The sequence below is a fragment of the Carcharodon carcharias genome, chromosome 15 (assembly GCF_017639515.1).
Source record: "Carcharodon carcharias isolate sCarCar2 chromosome 15, sCarCar2.pri, whole genome shotgun sequence".
NCBI classification, from domain to species: domain Eukaryota; kingdom Metazoa; phylum Chordata; class Chondrichthyes; order Lamniformes; family Lamnidae; genus Carcharodon; species Carcharodon carcharias.
The window spans coordinates 63,293,413-63,315,682 of NC_054481.1; the positions used below are offsets into that span (position 1 = coordinate 63,293,413).

Genomic DNA, 22,270 nt, shown 5'->3' on the forward strand with positions numbered 1-22,270 from the left:
GCAGTGCATCTTTGAGATGGTACACACTGCAATGGTAACCCCCAGGATGCGGATAGTGGGGTTTCAGCAATGATAATGCCAACGACAGTGAAGGAACAGCGATATATTTTTGTGTCAGGATGGTGACTGGCTTGGAGGGGAACTTCCAGGAGGTGGTGTTCCCATGTGTCTGCTACCCTCCTCCCTCTAGGTGGTAGTAATCATGGGTTTGGAAGGTGCTGTTAAAGGAGGCTTGGCAAGTACCCGCAGTGCATCTTGCGGATGTTCCAAACGGCTGCCACTGTGCGTCACAGGTGGGGGGGGGGAGTGAATGTTTGTGGATGGGGTGCCAATCAAGCAGGCTGCTTTTTCCTGGATGGTGTCAAGCTTCTTGAGCATTGTTGGAGCTGCACTCACCCCGGCAAGTGGAGAGTATTTCATCACACTCCTGACTTGTGCCTTGTAGGTGGTGGACAGGAGGTGTTATTTGCTGCACGATTCCTAGCCTCTGAACTGCTCTTGTAGCCACAGTATTTATCTGGTTAGTCTAGTTCAGTTTCTGGTCAACAGAAACCCCTAGGATGTTGATAGTGGGGGATTCAGTGATGGTAATGCCATTGAATGTCGAGAGGTGATGGTTAGATTGTCGCTTGTTGGAGATGGTCATTGCCTGACACTAGTGTAGCATGAATGTTACTTGCCTCGTGAGCCCAAACCTGGATATTGTCCAGGTCTTTGCTACATTTGGACATGGTCTGCTTCAGTATCTGAGAAGTCGTGGCTGGTGCTGAACATTGTCCAATCATCAGTGAACATCCTCATTTCTGACCTTATGATGGAAGGAAGGCCATTGATGAAGCAGTTGAAGATGGTTGGGTCAAAGACACTACCCTGAGGAACTCCTGCAGTGCTGTCCTGGAACTGAGTGGATTGACCTCCAACAACCACAAAACATCTTCCTTTGTTCTAGGTATGACTCCGAACAGTGGAGCGTTTTCCCTCACCCCGACTCCCATTGACCCTAGTTTTGCTCGGGCGCCTTGATGCAACACTTGGTCAAATGCTGCCTTGATGTCAAGGGCAGCCACTCACCTCACCTGTGAAGCTCAGCTCTTTTGTACATGGTTTGAACCAAGGCTGTAATGAGGTCAGGGGCTGAGTGATCCTGATGGAACCTAACCTGAGCATCAGTGAGCAGGTTATTGCTAAGCAAGTGCCACTTGGTAGCACTTTTGATGACCCCATCCATCACTTGACTGATGATCGAAAGTAGCCTGATAGGACAGTAATTGGCCTGGTTGGATTTGCCCTGCTTTGTGTACAGGACATGCCTGGGCAAATTTCCACATTGCCAGGTAGGTGCCAGCATTGTAGCTGTACTGGAGCAGCTTAGCTAGGGGCACAGCAAGTTCTGGAGTACATGTTTGCAGTACCATTGCCAGAGTGTTGTCAGGGCCCATAGCCTTTGCAGTATCTGATGCCCTCAGCTGTTTCTTGATATCACATGGAGTAAATCAAATTGGCTGGAGGCTGGCATCTGAGATGCTGGGGGCCTCCATAGAAGGCTGAGATAGATCATCCACTCAGCATTTCTGGCTGAAGATTGCTGCAAATGCTTCAGCCTTATCTTTTGCACTGATGTGCTGGGCTCCCCCAGCATTGATGATGGGGATACTTGTGGAGCCTCCTCCTCCTCCAGTGAGTTGTTAAATTGTCCACCACCATTTACGATGAGATGGGGCAGAGCTTAGATCTGATCCGTTGGTTGTGGAATCGCTCAGCTTTGTCTATCACTTGCTCTTATGCGGTTTGGCATGCGAGTCGTCTTGTTTTGCAGCTTCACCAGGTTGATATTTCATTTTTAAGTATGCCTGGTGCTGCTCCTGGTATGCCCTCCTGCATTCTTCATTGAACCAGGGGTGATGCTATGGCTTGGTGCTGATGGTACAGTGAGGGATATGTTGGGCCATGAGATTACAAAGGGGCTCATGGTTGCCAGATCTGTTCGAAAAATTTAGCACAGTGGTAGTGCCACACAACACGATGGAGGGTATCCCTCAATGTGAATACCGGATTTCAAACTGTGCGGCGGTCACTCCTACTGATACTGTCATTAACAGGCACATCTGTGGCAGACAGGTTGTTAGGCTGTTGCTCGACTAGTCTGAGACAGCTTTCCCAATTTTGGCACCAGCCCCTGGACGTTGAGGGGGTTGCGGAGTCATCAGGGCTGAGTTTGTGTTTCTGGTGCCTAGCTCGATGCCATGTGGTCCATTCAGTTCCGTTCCTTTTAGACTTTTCAGCGGTAGGATACAATTGAGTGGCTTGCTAGGCCATTTCAGATGGCATTACTGTGGGTCTGAAGTCACATGTAGACCTGACCAGGTAACGATGGCAGATTTCCTTCCCTAAAGGACATTAGTGAACCAGATGGGTTTTCCAACCATCAACAATGGTTTCATGGCCATTGTTAGACTTTTAATTCAAGACTTTTATTGAACTCACCATCTGCCACGGCAGGATTTGAACCCAGGTCCCCAGACATTACCCTGGGTCTATGAATTACCAGTCCAAGGGCATTGCCACCAAACTACCGCCTCCCCCTCAAAGAAAATGGGAAAAATTCAATGGAAACAACTCTGGTAAATAAACCACATTGGAGCATGAGCCACAGTGGGCAAAGGAGGGCAAGGGGAGGGTGGGTGGATGACAGGCAGCACTGTGGAAATTTTTGTATCATACACAAGACAGATGGATTCCCACACCTCATGTCCCTGCTAACTTTCCTCAATCAACTCATTCCTATATAAAATATTCTTGTTTTTATAACATCTCTCCACTTTCAGATATTTTTTAAAAGTAAAAAACTGAAGCTCCTGGTCATTGATCTGAAGCTTGAAATTGGCCATTGGTACCTAATTTTCTTTATAACAAGCTACAATTAACTCAATCAACCTTATTTAAACCATTTTCCTCCAGAGGGAGTACCTAAGCAGGCTAGGTAAGCAGCTAACCACACAACGCGGCTTCAGACCCCAGGCTAGTCATGATGAAAATTATAGCAGATCCACTGGTATCACGAAAAGTAGATCAACAGCTTTCAGCCTGCTGTTGGTGGGGTTGTGCTGTGTATATTTGCTACATAACAAGTCACTGCACCTGCAAGTAACTTATTGTAAATGAAACTCAGATGTTTGAGACATGACAAAGTGCTATGTAAAGCAGCGGACGGTTTACGTAAACCAACGGATCAGATCTAAGATCTGCAGTCTTGCCACATCCAGTCGTGAACGGTGGTGGACAATTAAACAACTCAATGGAGGAGGAAGCATCCCCAATGATGGAGGAGCCCAGCACACCAGTGCAAAAGACAAGGCTGAAGCATTCACAAAAATCTTCAGCTAGAAGTACCAAGTGGATGATCATCTTGGCCTCCTCCAGAGTCCCCAGCATCACAGATGCCAGTCTTCAGCCAATTCGGTGCACTCCACATGATATCAAGAAATGGCTGAAGGCAGTGGATACTGCAAAGGCTATGGGCCCTGACAATATTCCGGCAATAGTGCTCCAGAACTTGCTGCGCCCCTGGCCAAGCTGTTCCAGTACAGCTACAACACTGGCATCTACTTGGCCATGTGGAAAATTGCCCAGCTTTGTCCTGTACTCAAAATGCAGGACAAATCCAACCCGGCCAATTACCGCCTCATCAGTCTACTCTCGATCATCAGTAAAGTAATGGAAGGGGTCATCAACAGTGCTATCAAGCGGCATTTGCTTAGCAAAAACCTGCTTACTGATGCCCAGTTTGGGTTCAGTCAGGGCTACTCAGTTCCTGACCTCATTACAGCCTTGGTTCAAACATAGAATAAAGAGCTGAACTCCTGAGGTGAGGTGAGAGCAACTGCCCTTGACATCAAGGCAGCATTTGACCGAGTGTCACATCAAGAAACGCTAGCAAATCTGGGGTCAATGGGAATCAAGGGGAAAACTCTCCGCTGGTCGGAGTCATACCTAGCGCAAAAGAAGATGGTTGTGGTTGTTGGAGGTCAGTCAACTCAGTTCCAGGACATCACTGTAGGAGTTCCTCAGGGTAGTGTCCTAGGCCCAACCATCTTCAGCTGCTTCATCAATGACCTTCCTTCCATCATAAGGTCAGAAGTGGGGATGTTCGTTGATGACTGCACAATGTTCAGCACCATTCGTAGCACCTCAGATACTGAAGCAGTCCATGTCCAAATGCAACAAGACCTGGACAACATCCAGGCTTGGGCTGACAAGTGGCAAGTAACATTCGCGCCAAACAAGTATCAAGCAACGGCCATCTCCAACCAGAGAGAATCCAACCATCGCCCCTTGATGTTCAATGGCATTACCATCACTGAATCCCCCACTATCGACATCCTGGGGGTTACCATTGGCCAGAAACTGAACTGAACTAAATACTGTGGCTACAAGAGCAGGTCAGAGGTTAGGAATTGTGCACTAAATAACTCATCTCCTGACTCCCCAAAGCCTGTCCACCATTTTCAAGGCACAAGTCAGGAGTGTGATGGAATACTCGCCACTTGCCTGGATGCGTGCAGCTCCTAAAACGCTGAAGAAGCTTGACACCATCCAGGACAAAGCAGCCCGCTTGATTGGCACCACATCCACAAATATTCACTCCCTCCACCACCGACACACAGCAGCAACAGTATGTACCATCTACAAGATGCACTGCAGGAACTCCTTAGACAGCACCTTCCAAACCCACAACCACTACCATCTAGAAGGACAAGGGCAGCAGATAGATGGGAACATCACAATCTGGAAGTTCCCCTCCAAGTCACTCACCATCCTGGCTTGGAAATATATCGCTGTTCCTTAACTGTAGCTGGGTCTAAATCCTGGAACTCCCTTCCTGAGAGCACTGTGGGTGTGCCTGCACCACATGGACTGCAGCGGTTCAAGGCGGCAGGGATGGGCAATAAATGCTGGCCCAGCCAGCTAAGTCCACATCCCGTGAAAGAATAAAAAAAATGAAAGTCTATGCCTCTCTTTTATCTGGCTATTACATGACAAGAATTACAACTAATATCATATAACAAGTAAATCTGCTCCAGCATGCACCAGAAGCTTCCATACAAACATATGAACTAGGAGCAGGACAAGGCCTTTCGGCCCACTGAGCCTGTTCCACAATTTGATAAGATCATGGCTGATCTGATTGTGGCTTCAACTCTACTTTCCTGTCTATCCTCTATATCCTTTGACTTCCTTGTCAATAAAAAATCTAACTCAAGCTTAAAAATATTCAATGCCCCTGCTTTTACTGCTCTCTGGGGAAGAGAATTCCACAGACTAACAACCCTCAGAGAAAAATACTTCTCATCTCCATCTTAAATGGGGGAACGCCTTATTTTTAAACAGTTCTATTCTCGCCCGTAAGGGGAAACATTCTCTTACTATCCACCCTGTCAAGACCCCTGAGGAATCTTATATGTTTTAATAAGATCACCTCTCATTCTTCTAAGCTCCAATGGATACAGGCCCAACCTTTCCTCATAAGATAATCCATATCATCCCAAGAATCAGGGAACTTTCTTGGAACTGTTTCTTAAATAAGGAGACCAAAACTACACACTACTCCAGATATGGTCTCACATCCTGTACAGCTGTAGCAAAGCTTCCCTACTTTTATATTCCATTCCCCTTGCAATAAACATTAACATTCCATTTGCTTTCCTAATCATTTGCTGGACCTGCATACTAACATTTTGTAATCCATTTCTCTCTGGACTGCAATCTCCCTATTTAAATAATATGCTGCTTTTTTATTTTTCCTGCCAAACTGGACAAGTTCACATTTCCACACATTATACTCCTTCTGCCAAACTTTTGGCCATTTAACCTTTTATATCCCTTTGCAGACTCCTTATGTCCTCATCACAACTTATTCTCCCACCAATATTTGTGTCATCAGCAAATTTAGAAGCCTTCATCCTTTGGTCCCTTCATCCAAATCATTTATATAAATCTTTCAGGCAGGATTTCTCTACTGAGAAAGACCATAGAAAATAAACGTGCAACAAACAGTTGGCTGACCTTTATATGTTTCACAGCAGTGCTTGTGCAATTTTCTCGCCATGGAACCTTCCAGAATTCCCTGAGACATCATAGTCTGCAAGAATCGTCTGTGGCTCTCATTTAGTACTGCTGCCATGACGATTCCTCAATCTCCTGTAGAAAAATTCAGGTTCTATTGAGATCCTTGGCATCAAGACATGTAATATGACAGTCGCACTTGAATTATATACAGGTACAGCTCTGTATAGTGTCAGTCGTAACATACAGTAGGGAGCACTCTCTGGCCTCCGAATCAGGACATGTACTCAAATTCCAGTTCAGAGGCTCAAGTATAAACATGTAGACAGACACTTCAGGTTTTTTTGGATGAAACATTAAACCAAGGCCCAATCTTAACTCTTAAGTACTATTACTATTTGGAAGAGCAGGGAAGTTCTTTCTGGGTCCTGGGCCAATATGTATCTCTCAATTAGCAGCACAAAAACATTAACTGGTCATTATTTCATTGTTGCTTGTGGAAGTTTGTTGTGTGTATAGGAAATACACCATTGCCTCCACACCCCCGCACCCACCCAATTCCCCCATCTTCTCCCAAAACCTATCCCCTCCTCTTTCCCTCCCAATCCCCCCATCCACCTCACCTCCACACCCCTCACCTCTCCATTCCCCCAATCCCACCTCCATTGCTTCCCCCTCTCTTCCAACATTCCCTCCCCCCCCCATTCATCCACGTCCACCCTCCACTGCCACTTCCCACCTCATTTCTTATTACGTCCTCGCCTCCCTCCATCCTGTTCCCTACCATCCCCTCCCTCCCTCCACCCTCCGTTCCCTACCACCCCCTCCCTCCGTTCCCTACCATCCCCTCCCTCCACCCTCCATTCCCTACCACCCCCTCCCTCCCTCCACCCTCTGTTCCCTACCACCCCCTCCCTCCCTCCACCCTCCATTCCCTACCACCCCCTCCCTCCCTCCACCCTCCGTTCCCTACCACCGCCTCCCTCCACTCCCTACCACCGCCTCCCTCCACCCTCCATTCCCTACCACCGCCTCCCTCCACCCTCCATTCCCTACCACCCCCTCTGTCTCTCTACCCTACGTTCCCTACCAGCCCCTCCCTCTCTCTACCCTCCGTTCCCTACCACCCCCTCCCTCTCTCTACCCTCCGTTCCCTACCACCCCCTCCCTCTCTCCACCCTCCGTTCCCTACCACCCCCTCCCTCCCTCCACCCTCTGTTCCCTACCACCCCCTCCCTCCCTCCACCCACTGTTCCCTACCACCCCCTCCCTCCACCCTCTGTTCCCTACTACCCACTCCCTCCACCCTCTGTTCCCTACCACCCCCTCCCTCCACCCTCTGTTCCCTACCACCCGCTCCCTCCACCCTCTGTTCCCTACCACCCCCTCCCTCCCTCCCCCCTCTGTTCCCTACCACCCCCTCCCTCCCTCCACCCTCTGTTCCCTACCACCCCCTCCCTCCCTCCACCCTCTGTTCCCTACCACCCCCTCCCTCCCTCCACCCTCTGTTCCCTACCACCCCCTCCCTACCTCCACCCTCTGTTCCCTACCACCCCCTCCCTACCTCCACCCTCTGTACCCTACCAACCCCTCCCCCCACCCTCCACCCTCTGTTCCCTACCACCCCCTCCCCCCACCCTCCACTCCCTACCTCCCCCTCCCTCCCTCCGCCCTCTGTTCCCTACCACCCCCTCCCCCTCCCTCCACCCTCTGTTCCCTACCACCCCCTCCCTCCCTCCGCCCTCTGTTCCCTACCACCCCCTCCCCCTCCCTCCACCCTCTGTTCCCTACCACCCCCTCCCTCCACCCTCTGTTCCCTACCACCCCCTCCCCCACCCTCTGTTCCCTACCACCCCCTCCCTCCACCCTCTGTTCCCTACCACCCCCTCCCTCCACCCTCTGTTCCCTACCACCCCCTCCCCCTCCCTCTGTTCCCTACCAACCCTTCCCCCTCCCTCTGTTCCCTACCAACCCTTCCCCCTCCCTCTGTTCCCTACCACCCCCTCCCTCCCTCTGTTCCCTACCACCCCCTCCCTCCCTCTGTTCCCTACCACCCCCTCCCTCCCTCTGTTCCCTACCACCCCCTCCCTCCCTCTGTTCCCTACCACCCCCTCCCTCCCTCTGTTCCCTACCACCCCCTCCCTCCCTCTGTTCCCTACCACCCCCTCCCTCCGTTCCCTACCACCCCCTCCCTCCCTCTGTTCCCTACCACCCCCTCCCTCCCTCTGTTCCCTACCACCCCCTCCCTCCCTACTACTCCCATTCCCTCCCGACTATCCCCATTCCCTCCAGCTTGCTCCGTTCCCTACTTGCCAACCCATGAATGGAGGACTGGATGGAATGGGATTCCCTCCTCCTGTCTCCATTCCCTCCTCCAATTTCTCCTCACAACTCCACTCAGTCCTCCACCCCCTACCCCCTTCACCCTTCACCCCTTCCATTCCCTGCTGGATTCTGACTTGTATTCCCTCCCCCCTCCATTTCCCCCTTGTACACCACCTCCCCTGTGCATTCCCCCTCCATTGCCTCCTCTTCCCCTTAACCCCCTCCACTCCCTCCTTTTCCCCCTCAGCTCTTCTCCTCTTCCCCCTCAACCTCTCCCCTCCTCGACCCTGCCGGCGATCCCTCTTCCGCCCCCCCTGCGCTCCACCCTCCGTTTCCATTCCCCCTCATTCCCTCCTATGCTCTCCTCCCCCTCCATTCCATCCAGCATTCCCTCCTACCCCCTTCCTGTTCTCTCCATTCCCTCCTCCCCGTTTCCCCTCTACCCCTCACTGCCCCTTGCCCCCTCCTCCCACCCTACATTCTCTCCATTCCACCCGCCATTTTCCCCTCCTGCCCTCCATTCCCTCCCAAATAATCCTCCCTTTTCCCTCCACCCCGCCCCCTCCATTTCCTCTTACGTTCCCTCCAACCCCTCCCCCATTCCCCCTTACCGCACCCCCGCCCCTGCTCTGCACACCCCCCGCGCGCGTCCCCCCATTTCCCCTCTCCATTTCCCTCCTGCATTCGCTCCTCCCCCGTTTCCCCCTCCCCGGGAGCCACATCCCTATTTGTTCTCTCACCTCTCTCCCGTCTCCAGGTTTCCCGTTCCCAAACTAACCGCCACTGCGACAACGCACCGCGCTCTCTGCCCCGCAATGCATTCTGGGCCAAAGTTCTTAAAGGGACACTCCCACTCATTTCATAAAGGGGACCTCAGTCCGGCTTTGCCTTGTTCAGTATATGTTCCAATGAGGGGTCCTCATCGACCTGAAACGTTAAATCAGTTTCTCTCTCTACAGATACTGCCTGACATGCTGACTATGTTCAGCATGTTTTACTTCAGATTTCAGACATCTGCAGTATTTTGCATTTGCCAAATTCAAAATCTTTTAGGGGCTTGCCTTCCCAGGGGATAAATTTCTCAAACCTCTGGGCTCTCGATAGGTTAGGATCAACGCACTGGGCTAAGGGCACAGATTGGTGCGTGCTTTGCTATGAGTGTGATAACAGTTAGAAAATATCAACAGGTTTAGACAAAATCAACATGGGTTTACGAACGGGAAATCATGTTTGGAAACCTACTGGAGTTTTTTTGAGGACATGACTAGTAGAATAGATAAGGGAGAACCAGCAGATGTGGTCTATTTGGATTTTCAGAAAGTTTTTGATAAAGTTCCACATAAGAGATTAGTAAAATTAAAGCACATGGGACTGAGGGTAATATGGATTGAGAATTGGTTAGCAGACAGGAAACAGAATAGGAATAAATGGGTCTTTTCCAGAGTGGCAGACAGTGACTAGGTGGTTACTGTAAGGATCAGTTCTTGGGCCCTAGCTATTCATAATATATATCAATGATTTGGATGAGGGAAACAAATGTAATATTTCCAAGTTTGCTGATCTTGGTGAAAATGTGAGTAGTAAGGAGGATGCTAAGTGGCTTCAAGGCAATTTAGACAGGTTGAGTGAGTGGGCAAAAACATGGCAGATGAAGTTATCCTCTTTGTTAAGAAAAACAGAATGGCAATGTTGGAAATGTTGATGAACAAAGCGGTCTGGGTGTCCTTGTACACCAATCACTGAAAGCAAACATGCAGGTGCAGCAAGCAACTAAGAAGGCAAATGGTATGTTGGCCTTCATTGCAAGAGGACTTGAGAACAGGAGCAAGGATGTCTTACTGCAGCTGTACAGGGCCTTGGTGAGACCACACCTGGAGTGTTGTGTACAGTTTTGGTTTCCTTACCTAAGAAAGGATATACTTGCCATAGGGACAGTGCAACAAAGGTTCACCAGGCTGATTCCTGGGATGGCAGGATTGTCATATGAGGAGGTATTGGGCCAACTAGGCCTGTATTCACTGGAGTTTTGAAGAATGAGAGGAGATCTCATTGAAACATATAAAATTCTGATAAGGATGTACGGACTGGATGCAGGGATGATAGTTCCTCTGGCTGGGGTATCTATAACAAGGGGTCACAGTCTCAGGATGCAAGTCTCAGGACCATTTACAGCTGAGACAAGTAGAAACCGCTTCACTCAGAGGGTGGTGAACCCATGGAATTCTCTACCACAGAAGGCTGTGGAGGCCAAGTCACTGAATATATTTAAGAAAGAAATAGATAGATTTCTGGGTTCTAAAGGCATCAAGGGGAATGGGGAGAGTGTGGGAGTATGGCGTTGAGATACAGGACCAGCCATGATCATATTGAATGGCGGAGCAGGCTAAAAGGGCCAAATAACCTGCTCCTGCTCCTATTTTCTATGTTTCTATGGAAGTTCTAAATAAAAATGCTGTACATTGAGAGACACAGAATCCAAATAAAAGGAATGAACATATAAACCAGCAGTGTCCAATGCCAAATAGTTTGCAAGGGAGACTCCTCTAGGTTCAATTCACAGATTGGAAAGGGCACATGGCTGAGAAAGAGGGCAGACAAAATAACATGGTGATTTAATTTGTCAAGTTTCCTTTCTTTTTCTGATTTGGGTTTTATTAGTTGTACGCCACCAAAAGGGAATACTTCTGTTAGATTACTTATTTGATGACATTGGCAACCCATTATCTCCTTTCCTTAAGGGTTTCAATTAAATGCGTTTTACAGCCAATGAAATATTTTTCAAGTGTAGTCACTGTTAAAATGTAGGAAATGTAGCAGCCACTTTACACACAGCAAGATTCCTCAAACAACAGCATGATCTTGACCAGATAAAAGTTAGCCTGACATCAGTCATCAGGAACTTGCTAGAATCTATCTTTAAGAGAGTCTTACCAATGCACTTAGAAAAACTTAGTATTATTAGAACAAGTCAACACAGCTTTAAGAAAGGGAAAACCTGTTTGACAAATTTATTAGAGTTTTTTGAGGATGTAATTAGTAGGGTAGATAAAGGAGAGCCAGTAAACATAGTATACTTGGATTTCCAAAAGGCATTCGATAAGGTGCCAAACTAAAGTTTAATACACAAGATAAGAGCTCATAGAGTTGGGGTTGATATCTTAGCATGGATAGGGGATTGGTTAATGGACAGGAGGGAAAGTAGGGATTAGCAAAGCAATTTCGGGTTGGCAAACTGCAACTAGTGGAGTACCACAAGGATCTGCTATTTACAATCTACATTAATAACTTAGACAAAGAGGCAGAGAGGAATGTACCTAAGTTTGCTACCGATAGAAAGCTAGGTGGGAATGCAAGCTGTGAGGGCACAGAGACTGCACAGGGATATAGACAGGTTAAATGAGTGGGAGACAAGGTGGCAGATGGAGAATAATGTGGGGAAATATGAGGCACTTTGGTTATAAGGATAGAAAAGCAGAATGAAACTTGTAAATGTTGATTTTCAGAGAGATGTGTACTCACACAATGAACAAGAAAAGTTAGTATGCAGGTACAGCAAGCAATTAAGAATGCAAATGGCATGTTGGCCTTTTTTACAAGGAGATTGGAATACAAGAATAAAGAAGTCTTACTGTAATTGTATGAGGCTTTGGTGAGACCAAGCCTGGAATACTATGTGCAATTTTGGTCTCCATATTTAAGGAAGGATATACTTGCATTAGAGGCAACACAGCAGATGTTCATCAGTTTCATCCCTGGAATGAGAAGTTTGTCCCACGATAAGACACCAAGTAAATTGGGTTTATATTCCCTGGATTTTAGAAGAATGAGAGGTAATCTTATTGAACCATTCAAGATTATGAAGGGGCTTGACAGGGCGTATACCAAGACATTTCTTCCCCTGGCTGAGGAATCTTGAACAAGGGGGTACAGTTTTAGGAAAAGGGGCTGATCGTCTGGGACTGAGATGAGGAGAAATTTCTTCACTCAAAGGATTGTGGTTCTTTGGAATTCTCTACCCCAGAGAGCTGTGGGTGTGGCATCATTGAGTATATTTATGGCTGAGATAGACAGATTTTTGGACTTTCAAGGAATCAAGAGATATGGGGAACAGGCAGGAAAGTGGAGTTGAGGCCTAAGATCAGCCATGATCATATTTAATGGTGGAGCAGGCTCAACCAACAGTATGATCTTCTCCTGCTCCTATTTCTTAAGTTCTTGTGTGATTTGAGGAATAAATATTTGTCAAGACACCAAGGATAACTACCCTGCTCTTCTCTGAAATAATGTCATGGGAACTTTTACATTCTCCAAAGAGAGCAACCAGCACCTCTGACAGTGTAGCTCTCCCTCAGGCACCTTTGAGACCTGGTCAGGACTCCATATTCTCTATGATGTTCGGTTTACATTCAGATTTTACTAGCTCAGCTCTGCAAAGATTCAACATGGAGCAATCCTAATCTCTGTTCATTTTATCTACATTAATCTGACACACACAATTTTTGATAGACCTGCCAAATAAATCAAGTTTCCCAGGCTTGTAAACACGTTTCACACATGCCTCGTTTTGCAGATACTGCCAGCTTTTTCAAGGCACACAGTTGACGTGTTAGTGCTTGTTGTCTGAGGTCTGTCAATTTTAACCTTTGCACTAACTCTTTGGGCTGGGTTTCCTACATTACAGCAGTGACTAAACTTCAAAAACACTTCATTGGCTGTAAAACACTTTGGAAGCTCCTGAGCTTGTGTAAGGCACTAGATGGATGCAGGTCTTGCTTTTCTTTCTGAGTATTTCCAGAATGCCCCAAAAGCTTTTCATGTGAATGCACAGAATTCCACGCGGAACTGGTGGCACTCACACCGACTCTGGCCAGTAGCTGTGATATAATGACATTTTTTTTTTAAATCCCTGGGAAGAGTCCACACCTTTTACAATCTCTGATTTGAATTTGAGATTTCTCCCATTGCCCTCAATCCTTTTCTTTGTTCCTCTGCTGTGTTACTTTGATGCAGCTTTTGTTTATCAGCTCATTAATCTTTGGTTCTTCCTGATTTAACACATCTGCTGTATGTTTAAACTATAACTGGAAGAGGCTTCAATTCAGTCAAGATGTTGTTTAAATATAATCCTGTTCTTCGCCAACTTTCTTCGATCTTTTCATTTGGGCTTTCACCACCTACCAACTTATCATTCAGCTTCTTACTTTTATCTAAACAAATCACTTGTTATAAAATTAATAGTTTCATTTTTGTTGCTGTATTCAATGGGTTATTATTAGAAAACGTACTGATGTAAATGAAAAAGAAAGACTTGCATTCCTACAGCACCTTTCACAACCAAAGTGCTTTACAAACAATGAATTACTTTTGAAATTAGTCACTGTTGTAATGCAAGAAACCTGACAGCCAATTTGCACACACCAAGCTCCCAGTAAACAGCAATATGTTAATGACCTGTAATAATAGGCTGAGATAAATATTGGCCAGGACATCAAGCAGAACTCTGCTGATCTTCTTTGAATAGTGCCATGGGATCTTTTATGGTGGCATAATGGCATTATCACTAGACTAGTATTCCAGAGACCTGGGGTAATGCTGGGTTCGAATCCCATGGCAGATGGTGAAATTTGAATTCAATAAAAATCTGGAATTAAAAGTCTGATTATGACCAGGAAACCATTGCCAATTGTCATAAAAATCCATCTGGTTCACCAATGTCCTTTAGGGAAGGAAATCTGCCATCCTTACCTGGTCTGGCCTACATGTGACTCTAGACCCACAGCAATGTGGTTGACTCTTAAATGCATTCTGAACAAGGGCAGTTGGGGATGGGCAATAAATGCAGGCCTAGCCAGCGATGCCCACATCCCATGAACAAATGAAAAAAGTTTTCATCTGGGAGTTCAGATGGATCCTCAGTTTAACATCTCATCCGAAAGATGGCACCTCCAGCAATGCAGAGTTCCATCAATACTGCATTGAATGTCAACCTGGGTTATGAGCGCAAGTCTACGGAGTGGGAGCAGCCCCACCACCTTTTGACTGAGGTTGCGACCTGCTAAGCCACAGCTGGCAGATATCTGGTTAACATTGTATTGATTTTTTACTGCGGTCGGTCCTTTTGATTTCCATTAATGTTTCATCTTTGAACTAAAACCAAGTAACAAACACTCAACAAGCCAAAAGATTAACTTGTTTCTCATCAGCTGAGTTCAGGCTATAAACTGTATTTATGAAATACAGCTGTCATTTGGTAATGCTGCTGGAGTTTTTAAATATTTAAAGTGATGAGATCTGCATTGTTGTCACGTACTGTAATGTAGAATGATGTTCTCATTCAATAAGTATTATTTTATTAATAACATCTAGAGAATAAAAACTTTCTTTTGAAACAACTTTCTGGAAGAAAATCACAGTACACTTAAAAATGCTGGAAAATGCAGGAAAATGCACTAAAAAGTGTCAAAGTCAAAACTTCCAGTAAGGTTTGCAGCTGGACACCCCAGAACATAAATATTGTTTTTCAGAGCTCAGTTCCTTCTCAAAATGTCTAAAACAATCACTGCAAAGCTTATATCTGTGTATAATTTCATTTTTCCTCTTCTGATACAAATGTTGGCATATTGGGTGTGGCTGAAGTTCACTAATGGCAGGTTCAAACTCCATCTTACTCCCATTGTCTACTTGTTTTTAATATGTCAAATGAGAGGCTATTGGATTTCAGTTTCATCAGGAAAACGAACTGGATTGTGAAACATAATCTCACATTGCAAACAAAAATCCTGAAATCCCAATGTGATAGAAAAATGTCTAACTAAATCAGTTGACTTGAACAGTCACTTAAATCACAGGCCATTATTCAGGGCAATTTTTCAGTCTCAATTTACTTTTTGTCATTAGCATCCTTTCTGGACCCGTCTCAAATCATTTGAGTCTATTGGGCAGCTTTGCTGAGTTTGTAAATTAACTGGTATAACACTCACAATTGACAGAATGATCAACTGTGCATTTGACGGGGATCATACACGGGCTTTACAATCTCCCAATGTTTCTTGTAACTCTTTCGAGTACAAACCCGTTTCCATCTGTTTCAGATGAAATTACGTTGTTTCACAGTTTGCCATTGTGAGATTTGAACTTTTGATAATCTTTTAAATGAAAACCAAATCAACAAAATTGGGATAAATCAGGCACAGCCCCTAATTCAGGTCAGCTGTAAAACCAAGGACAAAGTTTAAAGGAACCTTACAAACTTTAAATCAAAATGTGATTAAAGGGGTCAACAAAACACCCCAGTCCCCGCAGTGCCCACCGAGCACGGAAGGCCTCGAGAGTGTCAGCAGACACCGCGTGCTCCCTCTCCAGGGACATCCGGCAGCGAACGTAGCTGCGGAAGAGGGACAAACAATCGGGCGGGACTCCCCCGTCGATCGCCCGCTGCCTGGACCTGTTAATGGCCAACTTGGCCAGGCCCAGGAGCAGGTTCACGAGGAGGTCCTCCTCCTTCCCGACCCCCTTCCGCACCGGGTGCCCACAGATCAGGAGCGTGGGGCTGAAGTGCAAACAAAACATCAATAAAAGGTTTTTCAAGTAACTAAAAAGGGAGTGCAGCCTACAACACCCTATGTATACATGGTCCACGGACTCCACAAGACCGCAAAAAGGGCACGTGTCCTGAGAGTCCGTGAACCTATGCATCCTCTTATTATAGGGGACTGCTGCATGCAACACCCTCCAACCCAGGTCCCCGATAGAAAGGGGGAGGACACCTCCGTAGAGGGCCTCCCAACGGGGGCCTCCGCCGCCGGACGGCACCAAGGCACGCCAGGGCGTGTCCGGGCGACGGACAAGGGCGAGAAAATGGAAGGTGTGCAGCAGCAGTCCGTACAAAAAGCCCCTCTTTGCCGTGCCAAAAGGCACGGAGGGCATGTCCCCGAGGCGGCTCATATTGCGGGGCACCAGCACCCAAGGGAGGGTTCGGGGCTTGGAGCCAATGTGGAATTCTGTCCGAACAGGGGAACGTTCAGACGGAAGACCACCGCGCACCTGGGCCACCTCAAGACCCAAAATAACGTCGGGTCCCAGCACGACCGTTCTCAGGTCTTGGATGGCATCGGCTGCAACCTGGACACTCACAGACGCGCGTCGCGCCAACTCCTGTGGGAGCATCCAGCCCAGTCCTCCGCCACCCAGCACGTCCCTGATCCTGGTCACCCCTGCGGCCACAGCCCTCCTCTCCGCCAACCACTGAAAAGGACGGAGGGGCGGATTCCTGAGCAGCGGCTCTCTGACGGTAGCCGCTACTCCTGACGGGGGAGAGCTGCGTCGCGAGGCGACCACTTTACAGACTTTGATCAGGTCCTGGTAAAAGACGGGCAAAGCCTGCAAGGAGCCACCGAGGCCCAGCTGTTCAATAAACAGGAGCTGCACGTCATAATTCAGGCCGTGCACCTGACGGAAGAAATACGTCATCAGGGCACACCATCTAGGAGGATAAAGGCACAGAGGGCATGTCCCCGAGGCGGCTCATATTGCAGGGCACCAGCACCCAAATGCAAGTAACTCTTTCGAGTACAAACCCGTTTCCATCTGTTTCAGATGAAGTTACATTGTTTCATAGTTTGCCATTGTGAGATTTGAACTCTTGGTAATCTTTTAAATGAAAACCAAATCAACAAAATTGGGATAAATCAGGCACAGCCCCTAATTCAGGTCAGCTGTAAAACCAAGAACAAAGTTTAAAGGAAACTTACAAACTTTAAATCAAAATGTGATTAAAGGGGTCAACAAAACACCCCATTCCCCGCGATGCCCGCTGAGCACGGAAGGCCTCGAGAGTGTCAGCAGACACCGCGTGGTCCCTCTCCAGGGACATCCGGCAGCGAACGTAGCCGCGGAAGAGGGACAAACAATCAGGCGGGACTCCCCCGTCGTTCGCCCGCTGCCTGGACCTGTTAATGGCCAACTTGGCCAGGCCCAGGAGCAGGTTCACGAGGAGGTCCTCCTCCTTCCCGACCCCCTTCTGCACCGGGTGCCCATAGATCAGGAGCGTGGGGCTGAAGTGCAAACAAAACATCAATAAAAGGTTTTTCAAGTAACTAAAAAGGGAGTGCAGCCTACAACACCCTATGTATACATGGTCCACGGACTCCACAAGACCGCAAAAAGGGCACGTGTCCTGAGAGTCCATGAACCTATGCATCCTCTTATTATAGGGGACTGCTGCATGCAACACCCTCCATCCCAGGTCCCCGATAGAAAGGGAGAGGACACCTCCGTAGAGGGCCTCCCATTGGGGGCCTCTGCCGCCGGACGGCAACAAGGCACGCCAGGGCGTGTCCGGGCGATGGACAAGGGCGAGAAAATGGAAGGTGTGCAGCAGCAGTCCGTACAAAAAGCCCCTCTTTGCCGCGCCAAAAGGCACGGAGGGCATGTCTTAAAGATGTAACTCTTTCGGGTACAAACCCGTGTCCATCTGTTTCAGATGAAGTTACATTGTTTCATAGTTTGCCATTGTGTGATTTGAACTCTTGATAATCTTTTAAATGAAAACCAAATCAACAAAATTGGGATAAATCAGGCACAGCCCCTAATTCAGGTCAGCTGTAAAACCAAGGACAAAAGTTTAAATGAACCTTACAAAATTTAAATCAAAATGTGATTAAAGGGGTCAACAAAACACCCCAGTCCCCGCGGTGCCCACCGAGCACGGAAGGCCTCGAGAGTGCCAGCAGACACCGCGTGCTCCCTCTCCAGGGACATCCGGCAGCGAACGTAGCCACGGAAGAGGGACAAAGAATCAGGCGGGACTCCCCCGTCGATCGCCCGCTGCCTGGACCTGTTAATGGCCAACTTGGCCAGGCCTAGGAGCAGGTTCACGAGGAGGTCCTCCTCCTTCCCGACCCCCTTCCGCACCGGGTGCCCATAGATCAGGAGCGTGGGGCTGAAGTGCAAATAAAACATCAATAAAAGGTTTTTCAAATAACTAAAAAGGGAGTGCAGCCTACAACACCCTATGTATACATGGTCCACGGACTCCACAAGACCGCAAAAAGGGCACGTGGCCTGAGAGTCCGCGAACCAATGCATCCTCTTATTATAAGGGACTGCTGCATGCAACACCCTCCAACCCAGGTCTCCGATAGAAAGGGGGAGGACACCTCCGTAGAGGGCCTCCCATCGGGGGCCTCCGCCGCCGGACGGCAACAAGGCACGCCAGGGCGTGTCCGGTCGACGGACAAGGGCGAGAAAATGGAAGGTGTGCAGCAGCAGTCCGTACAAAAAGCTCCTCTTTGCCGTGCCAAAAGGCACAGAGGGCATGTCCCCGAGGCGGCTCATATTGCGGGGCACCAGCACCCGAGGGAGGGTTCGGGGCTTGGGGCCAATGTGGAATTCCGTCCGAACAGGGGAACGCTCAGACGGAAGACCACCGCGCACCTGGGCTGCCTCAAGACCCAAAATAACGTCGGGTCCGAGCACGACCGTTCTCAGGTCTTGGATGGCATCGGCTGCGACCTGGACACTCACAGACGCGCGTCGCGCCAACTCCTGCGGGAGCATCCAGCCCAGTCCTCCGCCACCCAGCACGTCCCCAATTCTGGTCACCCCTGCGGCCACAGCCCTCCTCTCCGCCAACCACTGAAAAGGACGGAGGGGCGGATACCTGAGCAGCGGCTCTCTGACGATAGCCGCTACTCCTGACGGGGGAGAGCTGCGTCGCGAGGCGACCACTTTCCAGACTTTGATCAGGTCCTGGTAAAAGACGGGCAACGCCTGCAAGGAGCCACCGAGGCCCAGCTGTTCTATAAACAGGAGCTGCACGTCATAATTCAGGCCGTGCACCTGACGGAGGAAATACGTCATCAGGGCACACCATCTAGGAGGAGGCTCGACGTAGAGGTATCGCTGCAGGGTCTGAAGGCGGAAAGTCGCCACCTGTGTGCGTAGGCACACTAGCGCCTGACCACCCTCCCTAAGCGGGAGACTCAGAACCTCGGCAGCGACCCAGTGCAATCTTTTGTCCCAGAAGAAGTCGACTAACAATCTCTGGATTCTTGTGACAAAGTCCGGGGGAGGGGTCAAAGTGACCAGCCGATACCACAACATGGCAGCGATCAGCTGGTTTATGACCAGAACTCGACCTCGGTAAGATAGCACTCGGAGCAGTCCTGTCCAGCGCCGCAGGCGAGCGGTGACTTTCGTCTCCAGTTCCTGCCAGTTTGCCGGCCAGGATTCCTCAGCGGGGCAGAGATGGACCCCCAGGTAGAGGAGGCTGGTCCTGCTCCAGGTGAAGGGCCTGAGCTCCTCGGGTAGGGGATCCATCTGCCACTGACCGACCAGGAGTCCAGAACATTTACCCCAGTTGATCCTGGCAGAAGAAGCGGCAGAGTAGACCTCCTGGCACTCGCGCATCCTCCGCAGGTCAGCCGGGTCACTAAACATAAGGAGCACGTCATCGGCGTAAGCCGAAAGGACCACCCCGATGCCCGGCCCGCGCAGAACCAATCCCGACAACCTCCTCCGCAAGAGGCGCAGGAAAGGCTCCACGCAGATAGAATACAACTGGCCAGACAGGGGGCAGCCCTGACGTACCCCTCTCCCAAAGCGAAGGGGCGCCGTCAGGGACCCGTTAACCTTCACTAGACACTCCGCGGCGGTGTACAGAAGTCGGATCCGGGTGACAAAATGCGTCCCGAACCCGAAAGCTCGCAGAGTTCCGAGTAAGTATTCGTGATCCACCCTGTCGAACGCCTTCTCCTGATCGAGAGACAGGAAGGCGCTCGACAGACCAGCCCTCTGGGAATGGTGGATGATGTCCCGGACCAGATGGATGTTATCAGTTACATTGTTTCATAGTTTGCCATTGTGAGATTTGAACTCTTGATAATCTTTTAAATGAAAACCAAATCAACAAAATTGGGATAAATCAGGCACAGCCCCTAATTCAGGTCAGCTGTAAAACCAAGGACAAAAGTTTAAATGAACCTTACAAAATTTAAATCAAAATGTGATTAAAGGGGTCAACAAAACACCCCAGTCCCCGCGGTGCCCACCGAGCACGGAAGGCCTCGAGAGTGCCAGCAGACACCGCGTGCTCCCTCTCCAGGGACATCCGGCAGCGAACGTAGCCACGGAAGAGGGACAAAGAATCAGGCGGGACTCCCCCGTCGATCGCCCGCTGCCTGGACCTGTTAATGGCCAACTTGGCCAGGCCTAGGAGCAGGTTCACGAGGAGGTCCTCCTCCTTCCCGACCCCCTTCCGCACCGGGTGCCCATAGATCAGGAGCGTGGGGCTGAAGTGCAAATAAAACATCAATAAAAGGTTTTTCAAATAACTAAAAAGGGAGTGCAGCCTACAACACCCTATGTATACATGGTCCACGGACTCCACAAGACCGCAAAAAGGGCACGTGGCCTGAGAGTCCGCGAACCAATGCATCCTCTTATTATAAGGGACTGCTGCATGCAACACCCTCCAACCCAGGTCTCCGATAGAAAGGGGGAGGACACCTCCGTAGAGGGCCTCCCATCGGGGGCCTCCGCCGCCGGACGGCAACAAGGCACGCCAGGGCGTGTCCGGTCGACGGACAAGGGCGAGAAAATGGAAGGTGTGCAGCAGCAGTCCGTACAAAAAGCTCCTCTTTGCCGTGCCAAAAGGCACAGAGGGCATGTCCCCGAGGCGGCTCATATTGCGGGGCACCAGCACCCGAGGGAGGGTTCGGGGCTTGGGGCCAATGTGGAATTCCGTCCGAACAGGGGAACGCTCAGACGGAAGACCACCGCGCACCTGGGCTGCCTCAAGACCCAAAATAACGTCGGGTCCGAGCACGACCGTTCTCAGGTCTTGGATGGCATCGGCTGCGACCTGGACACTCACAGACGCGCGTCGCGCCAACTCCTGCGGGAGCATCCAGCCCAGTCCTCCGCCACCCAGCACGTCCCCAATTCTGGTCACCCCTGCGGCCACAGCCCTCCTCTCCGCCAACCACTGAAAAGGACGGAGGGGCGGATACCTGAGCAGCGGCTCTCTGACGATAGCCGCTACTCCTGACGGGGGAGAGCTGCGTCGCGAGGCGACCACTTTCCAGACTTTGATCAGGTCCTGGTAAAAGACGGGCAACGCCTGCAAGGAGCCACCGAGGCCCAGCTGTTCTATAAACAGGAGCTGCACGTCATAATTCAGGCCGTGCACCTGACGGAGGAAATACGTCATCAGGGCACACCATCTAGGAGGAGGCTCGACGTAGAGGTATCGCTGCAGGGTCTGAAGGCGGAAAGTCGCCACCTGTGTGCGTAGGCACACTAGCGCCTGACCACCCTCCCTAAGCGGGAGACTCAGAACCTCGGCAGCGACCCAGTGCAATCTTTTGTCCCAGAAGAAGTCGACTAACAATCTCTGGATTCTTGTGACAAAGTCCGGGGGAGGGGTCAAAGTGACCAGCCGATACCACAACATGGCAGCGATCAGCTGGTTTATGACCAGAACTCGACCTCGGTAAGATAGCACTCGGAGCAGTCCTGTCCAGCGCCGCAGGCGAGCGGTGACTTTCGTCTCCAGTTCCTGCCAGTTTGCCGGCCAGGATTCCTCAGCGGGGCAGAGATGGACCCCCAGGTAGAGGAGGCTGGTCCTGCTCCAGGTGAAGGGCCTGAGCTCCTCGGGTAGGGGATCCATCTGCCACTGACCGACCAGGAGTCCAGAACATTTACCCCAGTTGATCCTGGCAGAAGAAGCGGCAGAGTAGACCTCCTGGCACTCGCGCATCCTCCGCAGGTCAGCCGGGTCACTAAACATAAGGAGCACGTCATCGGCGTAAGCCGAAAGGACCACCCCGATGCCCGGCCCGCGCAGAACCAATCCCGACAACCTCCTCCGCAAGAGGCGCAG

General features: G+C 49.7%; 1 protein-coding gene across 1 annotated transcript in view; it reads right to left on the reverse strand.

The window, feature by feature from the left end:
• nsmce1 (NSE1 homolog, SMC5-SMC6 complex component) overlaps positions 1–9,213 on the reverse strand; it is a 53,047-nt gene extending 43,834 nt beyond the window's left edge. Inside the window, exons 1-2 of the mRNA XM_041206459.1 lie at positions 9,129–9,213; positions 6,064–6,198 (exon numbers count right to left, since the gene is read on the reverse strand). Of these exons, the coding sequence (XP_041062393.1) occupies positions 6,064–6,181 (118 nt within the window). The 5' untranslated portion in view covers positions 6,182–6,198; positions 9,129–9,213. The remainder of the gene's footprint in view (positions 1–6,063; positions 6,199–9,128) is intronic.
• Positions 9,214–22,270: the final 13,057 nt, after the last annotated feature.